The 27856-nt window shown below is 48.3% G+C and overlaps 1 protein-coding gene across 1 annotated transcript; it reads left to right on the top strand.

Annotated features, from left to right (window-relative positions):
- Positions 1-27723, top strand: USP11 (ubiquitin specific peptidase 11). The gene is made up of 21 exons (XM_061614427.1): positions 1-181; positions 4591-4700; positions 5216-5346; positions 7210-7327; positions 8434-8579; positions 9529-9590; positions 9823-9922; positions 12001-12174; positions 12254-12412; positions 13514-13738; positions 14451-14534; positions 14763-14857; positions 15373-15579; positions 16830-16942; positions 17042-17371; positions 19765-19835; positions 20091-20203; positions 21035-21184; positions 21627-21742; positions 24413-24501; positions 26196-27723. The coding sequence occupies exons 1-21, from the start codon at positions 72-74 to the stop codon at positions 26376-26378; spliced, it is 2886 nt and encodes a 961-aa protein (XP_061470411.1). The 5' UTR covers positions 1-71; the 3' UTR covers positions 26379-27723.
- Positions 27724-27856: the final 133 nt, after the last annotated feature.

Consider the following 27856-nt stretch of genomic DNA (forward strand, 5'->3'; position numbering starts at 1 on the left):
GAGAGCCGGGAATGGGAAATAAGGTGTCTCCGCTTCTCGTTTCCGGGCTGTCGGAGGAGGGGTGGTAGGAGATGGCTGCGGAGCCGGGGCTCCCGGGGCTCGAGGCCCAGAGGCGGCAGGTAGAGGGGGAGGGCCCTGGCCAGCTTGGGCGGGAGCGGCCGTTGCGCGCGGGAGAGAAATGGTAAGTGAAGGGAGGCTGGCGGGGATCGGGGTTGGGGGGGTTATGTGGGAAAAAGGAGGATGGGGGGGCAATAGGAAAGGAGCATTGGAGCTGTGCTGAAGGCTGCTTGGGGGGCGGACAGGCGAGGAGTGCGCTGTGAGGGGATATCTCCTTGGAGTCGGTTCTTGTATCATCCAGAGTAATTGCTTCCTTTCCGGAGTTCCGTAGATGCCGCCGCTAATCCCAATTCACAAGCGTGCACTGGAAATGAAGGTGGGGTGAGGGTTCACATGACTCCCCTCCCCTCCTTCCCCCCAGTTCTGATCAGGGAGAACGTGGGTGGAAATGGTTGAGGGGTAACTGATCTGTACCGAGCAAAGTACACACACTTTAAAAAAATGAAAACAATAAAACTTTTTTCTCTATGGTAAGACAAGGTCTTTGGTTCTGTTGTAGATAGTTTCAGTATGGCCTTTAATGTACTTGACGGTTTGTTGAGTAATATCAGCGAAAAGACAAAGTCTTTGTTTTGAGGAATTTGTAATCTAATTTACTGGGAAGTTCACTCTGTAGTCTCAGTGGTATCAGGCTGCCTGCAGTCTTCTGTGCATGTCCTTTCTAGGGTGCAAGATCTAGTGAACCTCATAGGAATTATAATTTAGTAACTGTAATTTAGGACAATTTAGTAACACACACAATTCGGAGGATTTAGATGTAGATCCATTTTTTACTCCTTCATTTCTGGTGGAAGTTAGCACATTTCTAATATTGCTAGCAATACACGTTCACTTCTGGAATGAAAATATAGAATTTCTTGCTATTGTGAGCCTGGGAGGGGCCAGCTACTCTGAATCAGCTTGGCATTTTCTTGAGTTTGGTTATTTCAGCCCTTCCTTCTTGTTCCTTTCTGTGCTTCCTGTACTTTGGTAGACACTCCAACTGCATCTGTGCATTTCCTGATTGGCAGCCACGCTGTTAAAATAGGCTTCTCATTCCTAAAGACTTGTCAAAAGGTGTGTGACTTGCTGTAACATTCAGATATCTCTAAATACTGGATTGAAAATCACTCCCTTTTTCTTAGTTTTGCTAGTGTAGTAGGTTTATTGAGGTGGCTTTGATGATCCCGGCCCCCCTCAACTCCTGTGTCTATGACATAAACAGTTTTAATAGGTGTAGCTTTGTCTGGCATTGAGATAGTGTTAGAGGGCTACTAATTTTTTTTCCTTGTGCAGCTCTTAAGCACAGGAGCCCTGCTTTTTTTTTATTAAGGTATCCTTAATTCTGAAGATGAGTGAGTTACTATAGACATGTTGTGGGTTTGGTTCCATGGCCATTTTCCCTTGTAGTAGTGGCTTCTAATAGTCTCTGGGGTAGCTGTCGAAGTGAAAGGAAGTTTTTGCTTCTTAGCTGCCTGCCTCCAAGGCAAACCTCATTTTAGTAGCATTGCTGTGTCTTGTCTCTTTTGCATGGCTATTTAGCTGTCTGACTTCTTTTTTGTGCCCTCCACTCTACATAGGCTCCTCTACTGTTTCTCCCCTCTGCTCCCATCTCACACTGCGTGCTAAGACAAGTTGTCGTTGCAGCTATTGGTTGCACAGATCCAGTTTGGTCCCCAGTTGAATTTCCTTCTCATGACATACCAGTGCTCTTTTAGCCAGTGGGAGGAGCCAGCCTTGCATGGCAGCAAGTGAGAGTGATGGTCAAGGTGTAGTTCCCTTAGAACCTGTTAAAGACCCTCACCAAGGACAGGGTGTTGAACTGGCCTGAACTAGTTGCTCTGCCCTTTCCATCCCAACATTTGGCCAGGTGTGATGGGAAGCCCTGAGGGATGCTCGGTGCACTGGGTTCCCCTGCCTGAGAAGGACATGGGACTTCCTGTCATCATTAAAAATGTTGCATGACTAAGTCACGGTCTTCATCAATCTGGTCAGTAGGCTAGGAAGTCGGGGATAAGGGGAAGGGAGACTGTGTAAGACTTAGCAGGCTTTTTAGTTATATAGAGCCCTTCATTGGACTAAAGAGTTTTGTCTAACTGGAAAGCATACTTTCATCTGTTGTATCTCTTCCCTGTGGGAAAAAGCCTTCAGGAATGTGAATGATACAAGTCTTACCAGATTGTGTAGCTCCTAAACACTGTGAGGCAGGGCCTCTGGGTGGGCCTCTGGGAGTGATCTGTTGCTACTGGATGCTGAGCCATGGCTAGGAGTGAGGAGAGATCACTTCCAACCATGAGACCCTGAGTGAGGCCTCTGCAAGCACCAGCCTGAAGAAGGAGCCATTGAGTTCTTGCCTTTGGGGCCCTCTTCTCACCCCCTCTCTTTCCTCCTGGCCCCACAGAGCCTGCTGGGATGGAAGAGCTGCCCAGTGCTGCGCTCAACAGATGAGCAGTGTGATATTACAACCAGCAAAGAGAGTCGGAAAGCACTCCTGTTAACTGCCCCCTCCATATACCCAGTCTGCAGATTCCTGCACACAACATCAAAATGATGGTTGCAGTGAGTGTACTTGCGCTAGAACAAAGTTCCCTGCATAGAGATGTGAAGGCCTGGAAAAAAATCCAGGGGAAAAACGTCCACACACCCCATAATTTTTATGGTATTCTTTGCCTGAAAGGTTAGGTGGATGGGAAGAATCCAGTCTTATCCAGTCTTCAAGAAACCTCTAGTGGTTTGGAGACAATTCGTGCCTGTTGCCAGTGAGTATTTACAAGCCTGGCTTACACCACAATATATTTATTGGTCTTTGAGGTTCCACAGATCTCTTTGTGCTACTAGTGGTTAGTGTCAAGTACCAGAGATGAGAGGCCAGGTGGAGGCCCTGTTGCTGTCAGATTGCTCTTTGCCCTTTGGTGTGACTGGATTCAAGGTGATGGCAGCCTGCACAAGGACAGCCTGCTCCCTTTCCCAGACTTCTGAGGCTGGATCATTCTTACTACAGTGCCCCAGGGCACTATGAGAGGAAACTGTTTTTTAGGATGAGGACACATATTTCATGGCCTGAGCTGACGATGTAAACCACCTTGAGGGTGGAATGTACCCCCCCCCCAGGGATCCTGGCTGTTGGTTAGCAATGAAAGGGATTATGGGCAGGGATCTTGGTTTACTGCCAGGCAGAAAATTAAAACTGACTTTTGCAGACAATCCACACCTGCAAGCTGAATGTAAGAATAAATTATGCATATAATTGAGGCTGCAAGATTTAATTCATTTAATTGGAAGATTATTATTTAGAAATGTCCCAAGTGCTTCATATACATTATCTGAGTAACATCATAATCCTCTGTGTGTCTACTCAGGAGGAAGTCCCACTGAGTTTACTGGAGCTTACTCCAAGGTTGATGGGTGTAGGATGGCAGTCTAATTCTTACACAACAACCCTGTAAGATGGGCTTGCTAGGTTCAAATTCTAATTAACCTTGACCATTGGCTATACTATCTGGGGTGATGAGCAATTGAGAGTTGAGCAATGTGTGGAAGGCCACAGGTGCCCTGTCACTGTAAGAAATGGTAGTTTTTATCCAGTAGTTGCAGATTGTGGGATTGAGACTGAACAGTGGTGGCTTGCCTGGTAAATTTGTAGTTTAAGTTGATACTTCATGCAAGAACAACTGGTTAAATCTGTGGCCCTGTGAGTTGAGGGCCTTTCTTTCTAACAGTGAGTGGCAATTTACAATTTAATATGCAAAAATTAATTTGCTCTTCTTTCAGTATCTCAACAAGGCACATAGATTGAAGTGCTGGTAATATACAGATACAGTATATTTACAGCTGAACAGTAGTTTGGCTTAAGGTGTTTAATTAACTACGTACCTTTAGTTGACAGACTTAGAATTTATTTCTAATTTCTTCAGTGCATCCCTGTTTGCCTTCAGTCAAAGCAGTGACAACGTTGCCCATCTTTACTGCCATAGTTTGGAGGAGGGGGAGAGAAGGGAAGATCTTTGAATATTAGCTCATGGATACTTTTGTGCTGAGTCTATGATAGGAAGCTATTTTGTTGTTATGTGCCTCCAAGTCGACTACGACTTATGGCGACCCTATGAATCAGTGATCTCCAAGAGCATCTGATAGGAATCTACAGAGAGTTGAAAAAAGTATTTTGCTGTGACTTCCCATCCTTGTCTTCCTGCTTCTTATCTGAGCCTTTAGCTAATGTGGTCTTCACCTTTTCTGTAGTCATGAGGACTAGAAAGTTGGTCTTAAAACCAAAATAGAGGGGATTCTCAGGAATCTGGATATATAAGCTGCAAGCAGAATTATAAAGTTTTTGGCACAGTGGGTAACGTGCCTTGTATCTAGACTTTCCTGGTGGAAGAAGCCTTGGTCCTGATCCTGTTCAGGGTGGAAGATGGGGGGAGAAGAGTTGCTTGCTGCTCCTCTTTGCACATACTGATCTGGTGCTGGATTTGATCTCCTTGCTTCCTCACCCAGGTATTTGTTGGAGAATCACTGGTACAAGCAATGGAAAGCATATGTGGAATCTGGAGATCAGAACTCCAGCTCGTTCCCTGGACGGATCAACAACTCTGAGCTCTTTGAAGGTACAGCTTTCTTTGTCCTATTATTTATTTTATTTTGAGATTCTTCTCTTGATATAAGTTCTTGGGATGGTGGTGATATTAAAACAGACATTATTTCATTTTTATCCCATCCCTCCAAAGAGCTCAGGATGGCACTAATTTTATCCAGACAACAACCCTATGGGGTAGATTGGGCTAAGACACAATGACAGACCCAAAGATGCCTATTGAGCTTCACTGCAAAATAGGGACTGGAACCAGGGTCTCCCCAGTCCAAGCCCAAACTCATTGCCACTACACCAAGCTGGCTGAACCAGAGCTGGGACTTTGGTTCAGTTGCCATCTCACAGAAGGAGATGAATGTCAGAAGTTAGGAAACAGCTTACCTATCTTGCAGCAGGGAGTTCTGCTGATGAAGAACATTGGCTCCTTTCTCCTAGCGCTAAAACTGGCTGGGCAACTCTTCCTGTAGAGCTTCAGGCTTCTGTGCAGGGGAAAGGTCCTCTTTGATTTCAAGCCCTCTTCCTTCCTCCCAGATTTGGAGTTGTGCCGGTTGAAGGATAGGCTGGTGGAGCATGAGGAATACGTTCTGGTGCCAGAGGAAGTCTGGAACAAGCTGGTGAGCTGGTATGGCATTGAGCATGACCAGCCGGCTATTGAACGCAAGGTGAGAAGTTTGCAGTTGAGAGAGACAGAAATTATAGGAAATCTGTAGTGGTCCTGATGTTATTGGACTCCTAGCATCCCTGACCATTGGTTGTGCTGGGTAGACCTGATGGATGCCAGCAACATCTGCAGGGCCACAGGTTCCCCCAGCCCTGCCTTGGAGCTTTGGCACTGTGGCATATCCCACTGTAACAAATGGGAGGGAATGAAAGGAGGGGAGATGGAACTTTCCACACCACACAGCCCACCATTGATGTGTTTGAAGTGAAGTGCACTGGGCAGACCATGCAGTAGATAGAGGAATGAAAGGTCAAACTTGCTGCTGCTGTTACATGTTTGTGTGAATCCATCTATTCATTTGCACCCTAGCAGGATCAAGAAATGGAATCCTGGCTAAACTGTGTAGATAAGAGCTTCTCTTGATTCCAGTGGAAAGAGGGTTGCTGGAGGATCACCATGAGTAGAGGAACTGGCATAGTCCCCACACCAGTGGTATCCCTGAGTGCACCCTTTATTTTTGCCTGTGTACAGGAGTGGTTGCTATTCACTGTTCTGGAGAAAAGTCCTTGTCAACGCACTTTGAGGTTAAGAGTAAACTGAGCCTCAGTGCTGGGAGGCTGATGACTGGGCTCTCACTGACAGGCATCTTGTAGTGGATTACATCTCCACCCCTTGCCCAGGTTGCTTCCAATGCAGAATCCCTCATTCTCAGCTTGCGTTCCAGCCATCGTAATGACCAGCACTGGCTAGTATACAATATAGGCTGGTTTGCCATTAGGTTGTACTAAGAGCCAGGGACGGCGGGGATCTGAGGGGAGGCTGTCAGTCTTTCTCTGAAAGTCCCCTCCTCCTGTCAGTGATGGCCACTGACTTCTGTGGAAGAATAACAAAACATTTCTTAACTTGAAATGTGCTACATTGTGGATCGCCAGTGTGGTGCCTGCAGGGGCACGTGTGTCCTGGCACATGGAGAGTCCACTCCCCTGCTGAAATTAGGCTTGAAAGAAGCCTTCATTAGCAAGCAGAAGGCCTTTGCAAGCCCAAGCCCAACACAGGGCAATTTCAGGGTGGGGATGGGTGTTTATAGCTGGGGAGTTTGCATATGTTTGGTCCTCTCAGCACTTCTTCTAGTTTGCAAATGTGCTGATAGGGCCAAAAAGGCTGGCGACCCCTGTGCTCTAGAAACGCTGTCAAACTTCTTCATATGTGTTCTCTTGGCAATCTTTACCACAGCCCTGAAAGGGAGGGCAGTTCTATTATATTGCAGTGGGGAAGTGGAGGCTGAGAGAATAATGACTGGCCTGTTGAGGCAGAAGTGAGACTACCAGAGGACTTCCCACTTCATGTATACTAATCCCGGCATTAATATTCTCTGGTGCAGCCCATCATCCTGACAAGCACTCTGCTTGTTTCTTTTCCAAGCAGCAGCAGCGCTCTCTCTCTCTCTCTCTCTCTCCACTTTAACTCCCCTTTCATTAAGAGGAGAAGTGAAAAGCTGCAGGCCTGTGCATATTTCAACTGGAACAGTGAATGCAACATTACTTCTGGGGTATAAAGTTTTATTAAACCTTTAGCTGAAACTACCCATATTGTTTCAGTCTCTTTTTTGTGCTCCACAACCATGAGGGCTAGAAACTTGCTCTTTGCGGAGAACGGTGGTTTTCATGTTTAAATGTATTGCTGCCATAGCAGATTCTGTGACAACAACATATTCCACACTGCTCAGAACAATTGAAGTCCCTTAGACTCCCTTGATGTTGGCAGAGAAGATATGCATTGCTCCAGTGCCAAGTTCTCCCACTTTCCCCCCCTTCTAATGGTACCTTGTTGCTTATTGACCAATGTTCTGATTCTTCCTTCTCAGGTAGTAGACCTTCCTAGCATGCAGAAGGTGGAGGTTTACCTAGTGGAACTGCACCTCTGCCAGCACAGTGACATGGACAACCCTGTCATGGTCCAGTTTAGCCGAATGGATGTTATTGGTAAGGACCAGATTCTTAAGATTAGTTTAGGGTTGGGTGTGGGAAGGAGGAATAAGGCCCAGGAGTCTTAAGGCAGTGGTTCCCAACCTGGGGGCCGGGACTCCCAGGGGGGCCGTGAAGTCATCCAGAGGGGGCCGTGAACAGTAAAGAAATGAATTATTTATTAATTTTTTAAAAAAGGCTTCACTTCCTCGACACTGTCTGCTTTCCACTGCCGCTGCAGATGACACCTCCCCCTTGGTCCAAACGAGAGGGGAGGCCTTTTGCTGAAGCGCCAGAGCATCTTTCAGGCGCACTAAGGGCAGGCATCTGCCTATAAAATACGTGGCAGATGCCAAAGGAGGCTGAGGGTGGAGCCACCAGGAAGAAGAGGGGATTACTATCACTGATTCCCGTCTCCTTGCACTGCCGCTGCTGATCATGCCATTACTCAGAACGAGAGGAGAGGGCTTTTTGTGAAGCAAAAAGAAGCAAGCCTGCAAAGAAAGGCTGCTTTCCCCCTTCCTTCCTGGCAGCCAGCCTGCCTCCCTGGGGGGAGGGGGTCACAAACATTTTTCAGCTTATAAAGGGGGTCCCGTGCTCATAAAGGTTGGGAACCACTGGTCTAAGGTGTATTGGAGAGGCCTTTATCATCTCCCATACATGGCTGTGGCATATTTGGTTGAGAGGAGAGGTATGCCCAGACTGTGGTATGGGGAAACTGTTGCCTTTCAGATGTTGTTTGGACTCCAGTTCCCATCATCCCTGACCACTGACTCTACTGGCTAGGGCTGATGGGAGTTGGAGTCCAGCAAATATCTAGAGGGCTACTAGTTCTCCTCCTCTGCTCTTCCTTGTGAGATCTGTTTTGGCCCCCTTTCTTACTGTGTTTCTCCAAATGATCAAAAAGTGGTTCCGGCAAGGCTGTGTATTGCCAGGCAGCTGACTTTTACATGATGGGCCTTCATTATATCTGCCCAGCCAATTTTTAAAGCTGTTAGTTTGATTTTTAAGGGATTGTTTTGCATTTAATTGCTGTAAGCTGCCCTGAGCAATGCAGGTGAATTGGAAGGGCAGGGTATGATTTTTTTTCTACATAAATATTTGCTTCCCCCCCCCCCCCCCAGAAATGGTGCTGAAGGAAGCGCGGCGCCTGTTCTCCGTTCCACTTGAAGATGAGACGAGGCTCTGGGTGAAAAATGCTGATGGCTCCTGTGAGAGGCTCCGAAACTTGCAAATGACTGTGCTGGATGCCTGCCTCAGTTCAGGGCAGGTAACGCTACGTAGCCAGAGCCTAGGGCTGTTTTACATACAGAAGATCCCAGGATCCATCCCTGACATGTCCATTTAAAGGGGTTGAGTTGACAGGGCCCCACACCTCTGGGGCCCCCAACCATCTAGAGCAGATTTGGGGGGGGGAAGGGGAGACGAAGTTCCATTGTGAAAGCAGAAGCTTTTGCCTGGGCGGGATGACCTTGTTGGCAGCCGTATCTTCAGAGCAAATGCTCTCCCAGCCCTTCCATGCACTCATTTGTACAGAAATCCTCACATTGACTCAAAACTAGGAAAAATGATAGGAAGTAAAATGAGTAGGAATGGGAGAGCAGAAGGGTGGGGAGGAAGAAAACAGGGCAAGAGATCTTCTTCGGGTATGTTTGGGCTGATCTTTCCTTCACCCAGGTCTCTGCCTCACCCCTGCCCCCAAGACTCTCATATGCTTTTAATGCTGAATTGCCACCTTCTTTCCCCCACTGAATGCGAATAATGGGCTGAGAAGAGTCCAGCGCATGCGGGTCCGACTTAAAACCAGCCCTAGCCCGGTTGCTGCTCCTGCCATCAAGAAAAAAAAGAGAAATGATGGTGGGAGATAAGCCTAAGCAGGCACAGGTTGTTTTGTTTTGGTAAACAGGTTGCCTTCAGATAGACACCTGCATTAGCACATCACCCACAGTTTCACGGCTTTTTTTGTTTAAGACTGCGTTAGAGTTGGTTAAACCACTCCAAAGTGTATACGAGTGTGTTGAGATGTGTTTGTCAGCATTTGGCACAGTGGTTTTGTTCCTTGGCTTTAGTTCCCAACTGTGTTCAGCTGGAGGAATGGCAACTTCTACTGTGAGCCATGGACACTTGCCCGTGTACCCTGCAGTTAATCCAACCTTGCCTTTTGTTTTTTGCCCCCTTTGCTCCTCCTGCCTCCCCATTTGTGCACACACTCCTGCCAGGTGGTGATAATGGAGACCAGGAGTAAGGATGGCACGTGGCCCAGCTCTAGGCCACATATCATGTGAGTATCTTGTTGTGGTATCTGCACAGCTCCAAAGTGGGGGTTGGTTCTCCTCTGCACTTTCAGAATCTGCCCCCGTCTGAGAGGCAGCTGCATCTTGGGTACTGATTGAGCCTGAGCTGTGGGAGGCTGGGGGCATGGCTGTTTTCTAGTTGCCCCCTGCCCCAGTAGATAGCCAGGCCTCATTCTTTCGGCTCCTCTTTTTCACAGCTTCCCTTTTTTTTCCCCTCAGGAAGAACTCCATCGAGGATGAGGAATTGTACCGGGGCCAGCCAGGGGTCTGTGGCCTTACCAATCTAGGCAACACCTGCTTCATGAACTCTGCTTTGCAGGTAAGAACATAGGAGCCTGTTGGACCAGGCCAGTGGTCCATCTCGTCCAGTGTCCTGCTTTCACAGTGGCCAGCCAAATGCCCCTATGGGAAGCCTGCAAGCAGGACCTGAACGCACAAGCACTCTCCCCTCCTGCAACTGGTGTTCGGAAGAATATTAGCTCCTACCATGGAGGCAGAACATAGCTATCAGGGCTAGCATCTATTTGTAGCCTTATCCTGCCTGTATGTGGTTAAGCCTCTTTTAAAGCCATCCAGGTTGGTGGCCATCATTGCCTCCTGTGGGAGCAAATTCCTTATTTTAACTATGTGCTCAGTGAAGAAGGAAAAGGTATGGGATGTGAGCTGTAGCAGGCACATCTGAGAGCCAGGGTGGTGTAGTGGTAAAGAGTGCTGGACTGGTTCAAATCCCCTACTTGGCCATGAAGCTCCCTGGGTGATATTGGATTTGTGGTTGTCTCTCAGCCTAACCAACTACACAGGATTGTTGTGAGAATAAAATGGGGGCAGGGAGAGAAAACAATGGATGCTCCCCTGAGATCCTTGTAGGAAAGCCAGGATATGAACATAGGAAATAAAAATAAAAATGCATGGTGCCAAATGCGTTGCTGTGGAAGGTTCAACGCCAAGCCGGAAGGAGGGTTTTACCAGCAGCATGCGCTGCTGTTGCAGTTGCACGTCTGCCCGCAAGTGGGCCATAGAATATCAAGTCTTGGTGCTGCCTTCCGGAAAGACTTAGGATTGGCCTCCAGTAGAGGGGTGAGGAGTGGGTGGCTGGGAACCAAGTCTGTTGGAGAGATCCTTGGCTCTGGGTGGCTAGTTAGATCCTGGAATTAGGGTGACTGCTAAACTGAGGGACCACTGTTATTGCTACTGAGGCAATCCACCAAAAGTATTCTTCCACTATCTCCCTCATACTCCCAGTGCTACTTTGTTTTTCTTTCCTGGCTACCAGCTGCAGAAAGTGCAGAAAGGTAGGTTTAAAGTAAGGCTGCCAAACCTATTTTTCCCCTTGGGAAGGGAGCCAGGCAAAGACATCCTAAAACACTTGAATGCCTGAGACAGTGGAGCCAAACGTAACTCTTCTTTTTGCATGCACACCCCCTCCAGACTGATGAACGTTTTAATGGTATTCTTACAGTGAGTTCTGTGAGCTGCTTCAGAGGGCGTCCCTCAGCAAAGTGCCATAGAAATGCTAAGAGAAATTATCGGGGTGAGGGGGAACACCAGTGGCAGCATGTTCTCCTGTTTGATTCCCGTTTTGCAGAGGAGCTGGTCAGGAGAACGTCCCAGAGAGAGTCAGAATCTGTTGGCTGACCCCACACTCCAAGGAGCCTCAAATCCATCAGGCTACCTGGTGGAATTGCCTCTGTTGCCGCTGTATGAAGAACATCTTGTGTGATGAGGCTTCTTGGGCGGGCATTGGTTTGCACTTAAGGTCTAGTTGGCACTTTAGTGTAAAGGAATTAATTGTTTGCTTAAGTGAGTGGGACAAGCCAATGGGATTGTTTTTTCTAAACCGATATATAATCGTGGCCTCTCTGACCCGTTCCCATCTTCTGTTTGCTTGTAATAATGGAGACTGTAATCTGTAATATTATTGGCTTGGACAGTTTTATGGGTTAGAGGAGGTGGCGCTGAGGAATTGTGTCGACCAGGTTTCTTTCATCATGTTCCAGGAATATCCATCAGACTTGCCAGAGCTGTGCATCCTGTATTATAAAAATAAAAATTTTGCAACCTGTAAAAATTACGGCTTTGCGTGTATCTTTCTTGTTTTTCATCAGTTTATTTTTGATTTTGTGGGGGGCTGAGGGGTTCACTCAAACTCTGCAGCTTTTACAATAGGAAACCCTGCTCCAGCCACCCCATCCTAGCTTCTGAGATTTCACTGCATACCCTTAGACCTACAGACTTGCTTTTTAAAAAGAGACAAAGAAGCTGAGGTTCTCATGATGTCAAGACCTTTTTTTTTTTATTGCCTGTCTGCTGTTCTGTTGTGGAATGGCTGAAGATGCTCACGGCTTTGACGCTGGAATATCAGCTTATATTGAAAATGGTCCCCTCTTTCTTTTTCAGTGTCTCAGCAACGTGCCCCCTCTTACCGAGTATTTCCTCAACAATCGCTACCTGGATGAGCTCAACTTCAGTAACCCCCTGGGCATGAAGGGTGAAATTGCAGAGGCCTATGCTGACCTCATCAAGCAACAGTGGTCCGGCCACCACCGTTCCATCGTGCCTCGCATGTTCAAGGTGAGCTGTGCTTTCCTCGCTTTCGCCTTTTCTTTTCTTGGGGCTCAAGGCCTTCATCTTGCGTTCCTCTTCCGTGCAGACCAAAGTGGGCCACTTTGCCTCCCAGTTCCTTGGCTACCAGCAGCACGACTCCCAGGAACTTCTCTCCTTCCTCCTTGATGGGTTGCACGAGGACCTCAACCGGGTAAAGAAAAAAGAGTACGTAGAGCTAAAAGATGCAGCAGGGAGGCCAGATGAGGTGAGCAGGGAGTAGGGGCGCGTTGGGCGTTGGGAATGTTGGTGATTCCAAATCTGGACTCTAGTCGGTTTTTTAAATGAATGCTGCAGATTAGGAGTAAATCTAGGCAAACTTAAATGCTTCTTCCTGTACTTTCCATGTTCTTTGCACGGTTGCTTCCACAGTATGTTCGGTGCGCCACGTCTTTTTTTTTACCGTCTGGATCCTCAACGCAGCCTCTTGGAGCAGGTCACTGGCTTCCCAGCTGATGGGACTTGGAGGCTGCTTGAGGCGGTGCAGAGATAGCAGGCATGGGGGAGCCTGTGGCCCTTCAGAGGTTGCTGGACAACAACTCCCATAATTCTTTGCCATTGGTCATGCTAGCTGGGGCTGTTGGGAGTCTGGCAACTTCTGGAGATCCACAAGCTCCCCACCCCTGGCACAGAGGATGAGCTGCTGGGAATAAGCTGCAGTAGCTGGGATGTCCTGGGGCTGCCCTTTGAAATCAGTCACTTTTGGCTGTGCAAGACACCAGAGATTTCAATTAGTTCATAATGAATTTCTGAAGCCTTCCGCTGCTGTCAAACAATGTGTGATAGCTAATAGTACAGCCTATCGCACCTCCCTCTCCCTGCTGTTGTTTTTCCTTGCAGCTGGCAAAGAGGAGGCTGAATAATCAGTTGCCCTTGGGCTTTCAAGCCTCCAAAGATGAGAGAGGCAGGAGGAAAGGAGGGGATGAGATTAGCTTTGGGAGCAGGGGAGGGGAGGGGGAATGATGGATGCCTCTATGGGTAGAAATAACACTGAGATGCCTTCAAAAGCAGCCTTTGCCAACCTGGTGCCCTCTGGATGTTTTGAACTACAACTCCCCTCAGCCCTTGCCAGTGCTCCCTGAGACTGATGGGAGTTGTAGTCTAAAATGTCCAGGTTGGCAAAGGCTGTTCTAAAGTCTCAGCTGCCAATTTCTGTGATCAAAATCTAATTTACAAGTCAGGTCCATGGATGTATGCTTGTTGTATGTATAGTTTTTGGAACCCCTTGGCAGTAATGTATGCCTTGCCAGAGGGAAATGGGCAGGGACAGAGACTCCCCCCCTGTCGTCAGCTCTTTTCTCCCGCCTAGGAAGTAGCGGAGGAAGCGTGGCGCAACCACAAACGCCGCAACAACTCCATCATTGTTGACATCTTCCATGGGCTCTTCAAGTCGACACTGGTGTGCCCCGAATGTGGCAAGGTTTCTGTGACCTTTGACCCCTTCTGCTACCTCAGTGCCCCCCTGCCAGTCAGTAAGGACCGGGTGATGGAGGTTTTCTTTGTATCCATGGACCCCTGCAAGAAACCCGAACAGGTAACCAACCAGTTATCTAGAAGGGGAGGTTGGTTGGCAAGAAGAACAGGGCTGTAGCTCAGTGAGCAGAGCATCTGCTTTGCATGCAGAAGGTTTCAGGTTCAATTCTCAACGTCTCCAGGTGGGCTCAGAATGTCCTTGGCCTGAAACGCTGGAGAGCTGCTGCCACTCAGTGTAGACTGTGCTGAGCTACATGGACCAATGGCCTGACTCACTATAAGGCAGCTTCTAATCTAGGGCTCATCTGAAGCAGGACTGAGTCCTGGGGTTTGGGGTCAAGGGCCAACAAAGCACATGCTTCACAAGCACAAGGTTCCAGACTGAATCCCCAGCATCTCCAGATGGGACCGGGAGAGACTCCTGTATGAAATCTTGGAGAGCTGCTGCCAGTCAGTGTTGTCAGTGCTGAACTAGAGGGATCCATGGTTTGACTCTGTACATGACAGTTTCCTATATTCTTTCTAGCTGTCGTTTTTTTTGGGGGGGGTGCTTCAAAGGCACACAGTGGAGGAGCTGGCAGAACTAGCTTGTATCTGGCTTTGGTGTTTGGCTGTGAAGAGGAAGAGCCTTGGCAGAGTCATATGGCTTCCTGTGCAGAAGATGGCTTCCATCTCATGGAAACTTGCTTGTGGTTTGGGCTTTTGGCTTTGTTTCAGGTAGACTCTTAATACCAATTTGAACCTCCCCATCTTTTTTTCTTTTTTCTTTACAGCACAGACTGATTGTCCCAAAGGCTGGGAAAGTGCTAGACCTCTGCCGGACCCTATCCAAACATACGGGGGTGCCTGCTGAGCGGGTGAGTTTGGGGGCAGAGGGAACGGCATCTGATTTTATCCATAGTTTTTAATGTACATTTTGTGTAAACCACTTAAATGTTCTTGATGATTAAGTGGTGTATATGAATTCTGATTTAAAAAAAAAAAGATAAAATGAGTGCTGCCTGTGGTCTGGTTCCCTGCACTTTTAGGCGGGTCTTCCACTTCTTCTTTCTCCGGTGACTGACTGCGTGTCTGTCTCTTCTCAGATGATGGTGGCTGATGTGTTCAGTCACCGCTTCTACAAGATCTACCAGATGGAAGAATCCCTCAGCTGCATCCTGGACAGGGATGACATCTTCATGTGAGTATCAGGAGGAGGGTTAGAGTAGCAAGGCCTCTGGCAAGGGAGTGAGGCTGACCAGAGGAGGCAGAGCCCTGGGCACGCTGGGCCTGTGTGAGGGGCTTTTGCTTTGGCACCAGTAGGGAGGGTCTCTCTTCAGGGAGGGGCGCATTTTTGCGTTATCTCCATAAAATTTTATCTTGGCTGGAGTCAGGGACACATGCTGCTGTACACAAAGAGGGTGGAAACAGGGCCCAGGCTCCGAAGCTGCCCTACGGAAGGCATTTAGGAGTTAGTGAGATCACTGAAACTGGTCTTGGCAGTGGTGTTTCTGTGTAGGGACAGAAGTGGCTCTTTGTAGCACACTGAAATGATGCCACATTTTTTCAGCTGTAGGTGCGTGCATTAGTATCTGGAGGCCTGGTGGGGCCTACTCTCTGCATATGTGGGTGCCCATCTTTTTTTTGGCGGGGAGAGCAAGGAGGGTGTGTGGTTCCCTCCCTACCTCCCCTGGATCTCTCTCCTTATACTTCCAGTTACGAGGTGTCTGTCTCCACGCTGGAGGACCCTGCCACAGCAGATGCTGTGGTGCTTCCCGTATACCTTCGGGAGCGCACCCAGGGCCGCGACTACAGCGACACCTACTACGGGGTGGTGCTCTTTGGTCACCCGCTCCTGGTATCTGTGCCACGGGACCAGCTCTCCTGGGACGCCCTCTACCAGCTCCTGCTGCATCGGCTCTCGTGAGTGGCTCAGATCAACCTCGACCTCTGCCCAGCCCCCAATTTCCTCTTAGCCCAATTGCCCTTCCTGTTTCTGTCTACCTTGCTATGAAGAGCAGGCCACATTAGCTTCCCCCCACCCTTCCCACTTTTCCCTTTACGGTCCCTCAAGATCTGCATCTTTGGCAGAACGCTTCTTTGAAAGGCTTCAGTAACACCTTGTGGTCTGCATCACAGGATTAAATTTGAAATGAAAGAACCTAGGCAGCTGCTTTATACTGGGTAAGACCGTTGGCCTATCTGGCTCAGTATTTTCAACAAGGACTGGCAACTCTCCAGGGTTTGGGGCAGCAGTCTTTTCCGAGCCATGCCTGCAGATGCCAGGGTTTGAATCTGGGTTGACCTTCTGCATGCAATGCAAGTGCTCTATCCCTGAGCTTATGGCCCTCTTCCCCCCCCCCAAATGTTTTGGGTTCAGTGATCCAGGTCCTTTTCATGCTTATCAGAAGATATAAAAGTTCACCTGGGGTTTTGGTTTGGGTCTGAACTCACCTGAAAAGCAGGGAAGCCAGTGGGTTGGCCACCTGGCTAGAATTGTATGCAGTTGCCCTGCTGCCAGGGAAAGACAAAAAAAGGCTTCAAGGGGCGCTGTGTTCACAGCTATGGCAAATGCAAGAGCTGCTGTGGAGATGGCAGGTGGGTTGTGTTGGCTTCCTGGATAGCCCAGACCTAAGCTTGAGCCTCTTACATAGTCAAAGGACTGCCTGCTGTTTCATCCCCAGTTCACCACTGTACCAGGCAATGCAGGGTACCAGGGATGTCTCCTGACAATCTCCAGATGGGTAAAGGGATATTCCCTTTACCAAAAACAAAAAAAGCACTTAACACATGATTAGGGGCATTTTGCTCCTCTAGGAGGAAAGAATCCCTGTGTGCGCACAAAAGCACTCCACCCAACCTTCCAGATTTTTTAAAGAACACAAACCTAGTGACCCTTGCTTCATGGCTGAACTAAAAATGTAACCAAAATATTTTTTAACCATTTCTTTTTTCACAAAGTAGTTCTGGATCCTCACTCTAACCATGTGACTCTCCCACCTGACAAAATGTCCCTCACCTCACGAGTACTCTTTTCATGAATCCTGCCCATCACACAGTTGTCTAGAACTGTCCCTTTCATCACACAGTGCTGCTCCAAGGGGGAGCATGCCCTTGAAGGTGCTTCCCCCTGCATGCTAAAGGCGTCTTTCCATTTTCCCTCTTTTTTGCAGCCGCTATGTGACACAACCTGATTCCGAGGAAGAGGATGACCAGAGCGAGGAGGAGGAGGAGGAGGTGGAGGAGGAGGACCTCTACAATAAGAGGCCCAATGGGTTGAGTGAAGGTGAGTGAGACGGCGAGAAGGGCAGTGTGCGGTAGCGGGGAGGCAACAAGACTTCCTATTCAGTTGCTGCCTGCTCTGTTTCCCCTCCAAACGTAATAGGGGAGGAAGAGGAAGAGACGGCAGCTGAAGGCTCCACGAGCCAAGAGCCCAGCTCGGAGACAGAGGAAAACCCATCGGATGCTTCTGCGGGGGAGGAAGGGGCTGGTGCAGAAGGGAGGCACAGCCCCAACTCAGCTCCCCACCAGCCACCCCAGTCCTCCCGGACACCCTCTTCTAGCCCCAGCCCTCCGACCGCCAACCAAGCCAAACGCAAATGCTGCCTGCCCCAGAAGCGCCGGAAACTGCTCTTCAGCCTCCAGCCCGTCAATTCAAATGGTACCAGCGATCGGATGGCTGGCCAAGACGAGAGCAGCACTGTTTCCTTCAACTGTGAGTCCTGTTTGCTTCTTCCGGTCCAGGCAAGCTCAATGTGGCAAGCCCCTCCTTGTGTCAAAGATTTTTGAGAATCCTTCCAGGTTGTTGCAAGGACCCAGCCATCGTATACCTGGGGAACTCTCTTTTGAGCCTTGCTGCCAGCACTGTAGCGATGGGTAGCCTAGACAATAATAAAAACAAAATTGGGGGCCCATCTGCACTATACATTTTAAAGCACTCTTATACCACTTTAAACAGTCGTGGCTTCCCCCAAAGAATCTTGGGAACTGAAGTTTGTTAATGATGCTGAGAGTTGTTAGGAAACCCCTGTTCTCACAGAGCTATAGTTCCCAGTTGATTTAGCAGTCAATCCCTTTTCCCAAGGAACTCTGGGAATTGTAGTTCTGTGAGGTGAACAGGGGTCTCCTAACAACTCTCAGCACCCTTAGCAAAGTACAGTCAGCAGGATTCTTTGGGGGAAGCCATGACTGTTTCATGTGGCATGATAATGCTTTAAATGTGTAGTGCAGATGGGGTCATACACACACAGAGGATATCCCAGGCCTTTTCTCTGAAATTCCCAGCTTTATTTTTTTTTAAAGGCCTCTGGCTTGGATTTGCAGGCAGTATTCTATTGAAATGTTGACTAATGGTTGTAGCCAATATTAGTCATTCTCAAAGTAAACTCACTGAAATGAATAAACATGACTAATTTGGGTCTTCTAATTTCAGTGGTTCTCCTCTGAGTAGAACTTGGTTGGATACAGCCCTAAGAAGTCAATGGTCATTGGTCAATGATCAGTTTAAAGGCAATGGTGTGAAGGTTAGCAAGTAGAATCATAGAGTTGGATGGGGTCTGGAGGTCATCTAGTCCAACCCCTCAGCAGAGTGCAGTATCCTTGACAGGTGGCTCTCCAGCAGACATGAGCCCACCCCTAGGCAGTCTGTTCCACTGTCCAGCAGTTTTTACCATTAGGAAGTCTCTCCTAATGATTGGCCCAAATCTGCCTCCCTTGCAGTTTCCAGGCATTGGTTCTAGCCTTGCCCTCTGGAGCAATCATTTGCCCCATCTCCTATGAGGCAGCGCTTCAGATATTTGAAGACAGCTATCATGGTTCTCCTTAATCTTCTCTCCTCCAGGCTAAACATACCCAAGCTATTTTTTCAGCTACTCCTCTTAGGACTTGGTTTCCAGACACCCCCCTCCCCTACCATCCTGGTTTCCCTTCTCTGGACACACTCTAGCTTGCCAATGTCCTCCTTAAAAGATGGTGCCCAGAACTGGACACAACACTCCAAATACCTGGGTACCTTTTAAAATTTAAATAGAGAAACAAGCAAGTACAATGTCGATTAGATTTTTTAAAAACGAAATACAACTTTTTTTTCTACATCACAAGGATTTACAGTGGCCCTTCTGTTACACCCTTGGCATTTCTGTCCCGTCTTCCTTGCTACATGCCTGGCATGGAGGTGGGCCTGCTGACCTCACTGGATGAAGGTGGGCATTAAGCCCCAGAACAGCAGGAAGCATTGACACTCCCCCACCCCCAATGATCTGTGACCTGAGGAGTTTATTAAGCAGCAGACCAGGGGGACAGATTTTCCAATTCAACTTTTGGCTAGAGTAATTTCCCTCCACCCTGTCTGTCATAGTGACTGGATTAGAGAAAGTCTCCTCTCTAGCAGTTACTACTAGTTCCCCATCCCTACTCAACCTCAGGCCAAATGTGGCCTTTCACATCTCTTTATCTGGCCCTTAGAACTCCTACCAGGCCATCCATCCTCCAGAAGTCACATCCCTCACAAGGCCGGATCTGCACCCTCTTTTGAGTGCCTTTTTGCAGTTGGAACATGCCTCTTAAACTCTGATAATGGCTCTTGCTTAGCTGGATGTAGAACAGAGAGAGGTTGTGGTTATGATGAAGCTAGCTTACTTTACATTGATTGCTCTGCCTGGTCTTGCCCTTAGTCCCTCCCACCACTGGCATGTGCCCCCCCCAAAAAGGTTACCCAGAAGCAACTGTGACCCTTTGACTGATAAAAGTTCCCTGCCCCTGCACAAGAGTTACTAATTGGTAGGCCTCTTTCCTTCTGGTGCACTATACTCTGGACTCATCTGTAGGGGCCTGGCGTGTTCCTCTATAGAGCAGCAGAGTTAGTTTTTGTTCCTTCTGCCTGGGATTTTATAAACAAATCCCTCCCACCCCTTGATGCACCCTCCAAGTCACCTCAAGAATTGGGCCACTCAGCCTCCTGCATATGAATGCTACCAGGCCCCTCAAAATACAAGCCGGGGGGGGGGACTCAGAGGAGAAGCTTGTGTCCCCTGGCTACCATCCCCGCCCACTGTGGTTGGTGACTCAGTGTTCCTGTATCTCTAACCACAATTTCTCCCCTTGGCTCAGCCCAACCGTACGTAGCTATGGACTGGGACTCTGAAATGAAGAAACGTTACTACAACGAGGCAGAGGCTGAGGTGAGTGTGAGGTTTCTTCCTGTTCCATAACCCCTTTCCTCTCTCTTTTCTCCCACCAACATTCTCTGCCTTGAGTGAGCATTTTCTAGCTCAAGGACGGGGAGCCTCTGGCTCTCCAGGAGATGTTGGACTCCAGTTCCCATCAGCCCCAGCCAACATGGCCCACAGTCAGGAATGATGGGATCTTTATAGTCCAGGACAACTGGAGAGCTACAGGTTCCTCAGCTCATCTGCTCCGACTCTGTGCATCTTTAGGGCTACATCAAACACGACTGCATGGGCTACACGCTGAAGAAGAACCCTGTGAGACTGCAGGAGTGCATCGAACTGTTCACCACTATGGAGACGCTGGAGGAGGAGAATCCCTGGTGAGAGCTATGGGGGGGGGGCTGATGGGGCTCTTATTTCCAGAGGCATAAAGGGAGAGAAGGAGCTGCAGCTGGGCTAAGACCAATTCTAGAGGAGGCTCACAGCTCTGAATTTCCAGTACTAGCTCATAAGAGCTGCGCTTGGGGAACAGGACAACGAAGCACGTCGAAGGGAATTGCACTGTCTCCGTTTCCCATCTGGCACAAAACCTTTTACTCCTGGCATTGCTTGCTGCACCAAGGGCCACATTCTCTTCTGACCTGGCGGTGGCAATCGATCTGCTTTACAACTGTGACCATTTAGCTTTGCCTGGTTGGAGAGCATGTTTTGGGGATCTCCTGTAGGTGGAGGACTGTGTGGCATGATCCCTATGCATATTGGTTATATCGGGGAGAGGGGGATTAGGGCGGCAAGCCCTCCCCCCCTGTGTGCACATCAGCACCATGCCTTCACATGCAGTGGCACATATGGCAGTCTTCTGGTCCCTGGCAGTCAATGGCATCCGTCCAATGGAGGAAGGTGCAAGTCCTCCTTATGAATATCAAGGTCTGATCCTTTTTTTACTTAGTGTGTGGCTTACTTTGAAATGTAGAATGGAGTTTTTCAGTTTTTAGAAGTGGTATGTACTGCAGGATTTTGGATGCTCCGACCAAATGATTTTTACTACCTTTCTTCTCCTCCCCCCTAGATATCTGTTTCAGAATTCCTCCTTAGGGTCTGTGTTTGGTTGACTGCTAGTTCTCATGGAGTGGGGTGGAGAAGAGTCACGGAGCCGATGGCTTTGTTTCCGTTCTAAATGCTATGCTCACACCCAGTTCCTCTTCACACAGGTACTGCCCCACGTGTAAAAAGCACCAGCTGGCCACCAAGAAGCTGGACTTGTGGTCGCTACCAGAGATCCTGATAATCCACCTCAAGCGCTTTTCCTATACCAAATTCTCCCGAGAGAAACTTGACACCCTTGTGGAGTTCCCCATCCAGTAAGCCCATTAAGGAAATGCAGAGTGCATTCTGCTGTTGTCCAGTGGCTTAAGAGCCTGAGTCAGCCTTGCATGTAACAATTTGTTTGACAGCCATAGGCAACCAGGAATTCCAAATGGGCGAGGGAGGAGGAAGAGGGACAGATTGCTCCATCCCTGCCTGTTTGGTAGAAGGCATTTCTTTTATTAGTCTGCTAGTAAAAAACAGTTTAAAGTTAGTAAGTTTTATGGGCTTATTTCCAAGGTGGGCCTGAGCAATGAACAGGAAGTAACTGGCCTACCTTACAGGGTGCTTGAAAGGATTACTGAGGGAGTGTACATGAAAACACTTAAAGTGCAGCCTGAAGTGCAGGAGCCCCCCAAAATACATGGCAAACATTGCTTTGTCATTAGAAAACAGGGTATCTGGAAAAGCTACTTTATTGTTCTCTCTATCCTGTAGGGACCTCGATTTCTCTGACTTTATCATCAAGCCACAGAAAGACACTGACCCCACGCTGTACAAATATGACCTCATCGCTGTGTCAAACCACTACGGGGGCCTTCGAGATGGGCACTGTATGTATATTTTTGAGATTGAGGGGAAGGGAAAAGAAGTCGGGAGGAGAACCTTAGGGCTTGAGGTGAGGATGGAAATGGTTAGAAGCAAAATCAGAGGAGGTCTCCATTTTGTGGGACATCAGAAGAACGTTTGTGCTTCGTTCATGGATCCCTCTTCCAAATCAGGGGTTTGCTTATCCAGATTGCATAGTTTTGGAACTCGCAATAGGCAAATCAAAGAAGTTATGTACCTGTTTTAATTTAAATTTGTATTATTACTGTCTTCATGATCATCATCTTGCAATACTTACATGATGCCGTTCAGTTAAAAACAACTCCTCCCAGGATGGTTCACGTCACACAATGGAATAATAAAACTCAGTGTCAAAAAAAGTAGAAACCCAACAAAGGAAATAAAACTTGCTGAGACAATAAAAGCAACTGAAACCACCTATGGTGACGTGCTATACAAATAATACAAGATAGGTATTTGCATTAGATTTCGCATCAGGTAAACCTTCCTGAGGAAGCAGTATTCCCCAACTGGAGTACAGTCATCGAAAGAGCCCCCTTTCCGCACACCACCCATGTAATTTCAGAGAATGGGGGAAACCTGAAGAAGGCCTCATAATATTAGGGCAGGTTCACATATCCGGTTTCAAGCCATTTAAGTCTTTAAAAGATGATTGCCAGCACTTTGAATTGTGCCTGGAAATGAGGCGTAGTCAGTGTAGTGATTTAAGAACTGGTAAGTGATGTTCAATGTTGGCAGCCTAGCAGTTGTATTGTAGTCTGAATCTTGAGATTAGCCTGGCCAGTTATCCATGCTCTCATATCATTGACATGGAGAGATTACAGCTGGCACATCTGCCTTTATTAGCCACACTATCCAGCATCAACATTTCTAATTCCAGGGGCTCTGCCCCTGCTTGCATTGCTTGCCAACCCGTCTAGCCCCTAGATCTCGCCAAATCTCCTCTCACTAACCTGTGAAACCTTTGGCTCCCATCCTGTGGGGCAACCCACATGGCAGTCACATGACAACTGTGATGTCACAAGATTGGCAGGTGGGTTGCTCTGCCCACCTATCAAAATCCCAACATCAGAGGTTGAAAGGGGGAGTGTGGGAAGGGTTTCAAACCCTGACCTGTGCTGATCCTTTCAATCTTTTGCAATCCTGCTTTTCCTCCCCTTCACCCGAGTGTTGGAGGTGCAAAGGACCTCCAGTCCTGCCTGTCTCCCAATCCCCCCTTTAGATGTTCTCCCACAATGAGGATGAGGGAGAGGGGGTGGTCAGCCCAAGTGAGCTGCAGAGGGCCAGGCCAGGCCAGGCCAGCTTCTCAGCACCCGTCCTCTCTTGCCACCTGGCACTTCCTTCCTCCTCGCCCTCTGCCATTGTGGTTGAAACAGCGTTGTTGGTGAGGTGGGTAGTGGCAGCAGCAGAGCAAGACGCTGCGGAGCTGCCATGGCCTGTTGTGCCTTTACGGCTGGCCTGGGCTGCCTGCCATCGCCTCCCTCATCTTTCCGCCAATGCTGCTGCGGTGGCCTCTCTCAGAACGCTGTCATCACACTGCACTTCGCAGTGCCATCTTTCGGCAGCCAAGCAAACTGCTGCACGGAGACGACCTTTGGCAAATGTGGAACAGGAGAAAGGCTCTGCCTCTCACTCTGTCATGCTGGCTTCAGCCCTCTTTCTTCACTGTCATACAGGAGCATTGCAGAATAGTCCAATGGAGACTCCTGCGAGGGCATGCAGTTGTCATTTGTAGCTTAGGTTCCAACATGATGCTGGAAAGCCCAGGAGCTACAGCACGCTAAACAGTGGTTAATCTAGAATGGAAGCTAAAGCTTGAATCTGTCTTGCGGCTGCACCACTAAAAAAAATGCAAACCCAAGCTTTGATGTGATCTGTCAGAACGCTAAACCATGATAACTGAACTGACCATGAGAGCAGTCTAGAAATAAATGCTTAAAAAAATGTCTGCTATTACAGAATTTCACACTGGGAGTAAACTACTGCTTTTAGGAAAGTCTGAGTGCAAACAAAGGTTGGGTAAGAAATAGGGTCCCTGAGGAGGGAAGCTCAGTGTAGAATGAAAATACCTTCTCCAGCTACTCAGACCTTCCCAGCCCTCTTGTGTAGTTTCACAGACTTTAGCAGATGCTACCCTCATTCTCTGTGCCGCTCCTATTGTTTTTTTTATCATCAGCATAATCATTCATATAAGCATTAAGGCCAAGAATGTAAGTTCTATTTTAAATGGAAATGGAGGCCCAGTTGATATGCGGCTGGGCTAGCAGCTGGTTTCATGGGGTGGAGGAGCAGTGCAGGTACTCTCCCCTCCCCCCCCCACAGATTCTTTCACTAGTGAGCTGGGTGCTTCATGCAAGTAGCTGTTTGTGCAGAGGCTCACATAGGCACAATTCTGTCTCCTTCAAAGGGACTGGGAAAAAGTTTCACAAGGGGCAAAAAGTAATCGGGCAATTGTGTGACGTGCCTACCTTACAGGTGACATAATCTATGAGGGGAGGGGTGCCTATGCTGCTGCAATATGAGCTGGCCTGGAATTCCAAAGAATCCGATATAAGCCTGAAGCTTATGCGATAGTGGCTTGCAGGCAGGTCTTGATGGGTGTCAGAAGGTGACATTGTGCTTTGGTGGGTCTGAATGGTCTTTGTGTCCTCTAGACACTACGTTTGCCCGGAACAAAGACACAGGGACATGGTTTTACTTTGATGACAGCAGCGTCTCTGCAGTTTCAAAGGCCCAGATTGAGGTGAGTAAGGCATGACATCCGTGGATGGTCTCATTCTCTTTGGCACTTGCTGGCCAGTATTTTGGATAGCAACGTCCTCCTCTTTGCTAGTGGGAGTTGTCATCTCTCCCTCTCTATGGTGTCTGTGTGTGTCTCTGTGAAAAGACCAGAGTCTGAATGATACATCTCCAGATAGGCCAGGCTTTTTATTTACTAGGAGCAGGCAGAACTTTGTTGTCCTATAGAGTCTTCCTTCTCAAGCAGTATGATGCCAATGCCTTTCCCCGGGTTAGATGATCCCTTGGAGATTATTCTGAACAAGTCTTGTGGTGGAGGCTGTACTAGAGCTTTAGGCAGGAATGAAGACCTGTCTGCCTTGGTCTTTCCATGGACTAGGAGCGGAGGGCTGGGCCTCTCCAAAAAATAGAATGTATTTGTGCGGGGGAATCCGAAGGAGATGGTAAAATGCCCAGGCATTTTAATTCTAGTTTTAATTTTATTTTATAGTTAATTAATTGTAATTTCTATTAATTTTGTTTTAATCTGTTTTTAATTGTGTTTTTATACCTATATGTTGTAATCCACATTCGCTGGCTTTTAAATGTGGTTTTATTCTGTTGTACACCGCCCTGAGAGCCTGTTGCTAAAGGGCGGTTTAAAAGTGCAATAAATAAATAAATAATATGCCCAGAACATGGCTTCCAAAGAATCTCAGTCTTCGTTTAAGGATCTTTCTAGCCTTTATGGCTGGAGAGATGTGTTCAGAAGCCAGAAATGTGGCAAAATAAGGTTTTCAGTGAGTTTTGTGCGTGGACAGGGAGAACTTCGGTATCCTTGTCTTCCTTCCAGTACTAGTCCAAAACTAGACAATTATGAAAACATTTCCAATTTACATCATTCGTAACTTACAGATTTTAGGTGCTCTTGGTGCAAATTTGGCTTGCCTAGGAACAGAATGTTTTTGAGTTGCCTGCCCTGGATATGGGGGGGAGGGGAGTGTTATGTTTTGAGTTCAGGCCACAGTAGCTCTTTTCCAGTGCAGTAATATAGGCCCAGTTCAAATATTTAGGCACATAGAGTGATTGCTGCCAAAACTGTTGTTTTGAATCTGCTTCCTAAGGTCAGGAAAACCCTGTAGTCTGAATCTCCCTTTAAGGTATTTGGCATTCTGTAGGGCAATTCTGAAGTTCTTGCATGGTTGAACTGTTTTTGTATCATCACATTTGTATCCTACCCCTCTTTCAAAGAGCTCAGGGCAGCAGTTGTTCCTGAACTGTACCACATCAGCCTCCAAGCAGGGGATCTCTAAGCATGACCCCACCCGTGCCCACTTCCACCCACAATATCCTCACAACTCTGAGTGACTTGCTCTATGGGGGTAGGGGAGGAAAGGGGGGCTGGTTTTAATGCAAGCCTCCCCCCAAGTCAGCTACTCTATCTACTTTAACACATTGATCCTTACATTTTGAGTTTAGTGTAGGTTGCTTTCAGCTTTTTGGACAAAGTGGCACTGAGCATTTTAGTAACTCAAGTGTCTTGAGTCTTGGGACCTTCCTGTATGTCCTGACTCATCTTCCCCACTTGCATGATGTAACTTGAATCCATCATCCAGTTGTAGCTCCCCCTTTCCTCTGATCTGCATCTCAGACACGTAAGCTTCTCTTAACTACTTCCCTGCCATCTCCCACTTGTCTTTCTCTCTCTCCCACTTGCAGTCCAAAGCTGCCTACGTCCTGTTCTATCAGCGCCAGGACAAAATCCGCCACCCTGCTCCCCTTGCTGCTGCTGCTGCTGCATCCACGAGCACTGCCAGTTCTGGAGAGCAAGAGGACTATGGGGCCTGCTGCGGACCCCACCCCAGAGAGCAATCCAGTCGGGACTTTATGGATGTGGACTGACCTTAACCCCCCCACCCTCCCTTCTCCACTTGCGGCAGGAGAGGGGGGGATGAGTGCCATGCATCTTCCTTCTTCAGACTGAAGCTAGCAACCTGGATTTTCTCCGAAGGCAGCAGCTCTTTACTCAGGCCTTGGAATGGGGGGGGGGTAGGGCAGGGACGTAGATGTAGATGTGTTTCCCTGTGTCCTACAGTGCAGGACCCTCTGCTTTGCACATAGGTCCCTCCCATGCACACACCCTGAAGGGGAATGCGTGGTTCCCAGCCCATTTACAGGGCCAGTCTCTTGCACCAGCATTTTGATTAGATGCAAAGGGGAGGGGGGAGTTTTTCTCAGGGCCAGACCTTCTGCATGGGAGGGGAAGAGCTGAGTGCATCATTCCTGTGAACCCTGGCCGGTGCTGCCCACCTCTTCCATGGCACTAGATACCCCCCAGCCGCGCACTCTCTGTAGCATCAGGATGACTTGCCCTTGTTCTGCTGCTCTTGGTTTTGGGGCCCTTGCCTCTAGACAGCCATACCTGGCTCCTGTGCTTGGGGAAGACTGCAAAAGTATTCAGACTCCTCTGTGGTTCTGTAGCCAGCCACCCAGCTATTGGTCACTGGCTGGGGCTGGATAAATGACCCCTTGACTTCTCTCTGCCCTGCTAACCTCCCAAGTGCCTCCTTCTATTCCCCCCCCCCAACTAGAGCAATAATTCCAACTATCACCACCATCTTCATCTCTCACAGCCAAGAGCCCCCTTGATCCTGCACATACATGCATTTCACGGACCTCCTGCTCCAACAGCGTAATGAGCAAAGCTCCTTCTAGCTACGGCTGTCAAGCCACTGGGTTGAAACATGCTGCTTCCAAGTCAAGCATCAAAGCCTGTTGCGGGAGAACTGTTTGGCCTGTGGTGACTTACAGCTACCCCTTTGACGGAGCAGGAGAGGAACTTCACCGCCATCTGCCATTCCTAGCACTGATGGCTTCCCCTTCCTTAGCTGCCCCAATACCCGAGGGTGGGGTATTACAGGCCTACCCTTGCCGCACAGAGGTACTTGGGAGTTTTTTATCCCTTTGCCAAGTGTCTCTGCTGCCATCGTTGCTGCTTCTTCCAGGCTCAGGGATTGCGCTGGTTTGTAAATAGGTTTCTGAGTGCAATTGGGGGGGAGCAACCCACAGAGGCAACGTTGGCCTACAGAAGCACATAGCGTATTTTCTTAAGGAGTTTGGGAAGAAGATTCCTTCACTTGACTCTTGGGGCTTTTTTTCTTTTAAAGATTTTTTTTTTTTTTTTTTTTGCAGAAGAAAATATTTTTGGCATGTGGTGAAACTTGTACATAAAGTAACTTCTTTTAAAGGGTCTGTGGCGTCTTTTTCTTTTCCCTCATTTGGTTCCCATGTGGGAAACACACCTGCTCGCGTTCTGCTTGTGGCTTAATTCCCTTGGTACTGGCATCCAAGATTCTTCTGTGAACAGGATGAGCCAACTT

The sequence above is a fragment of the Rhineura floridana genome, chromosome 3, assembly GCF_030035675.1.
Source record: "Rhineura floridana isolate rRhiFlo1 chromosome 3, rRhiFlo1.hap2, whole genome shotgun sequence".
NCBI classification, from domain to species: domain Eukaryota; kingdom Metazoa; phylum Chordata; class Lepidosauria; order Squamata; family Rhineuridae; genus Rhineura; species Rhineura floridana.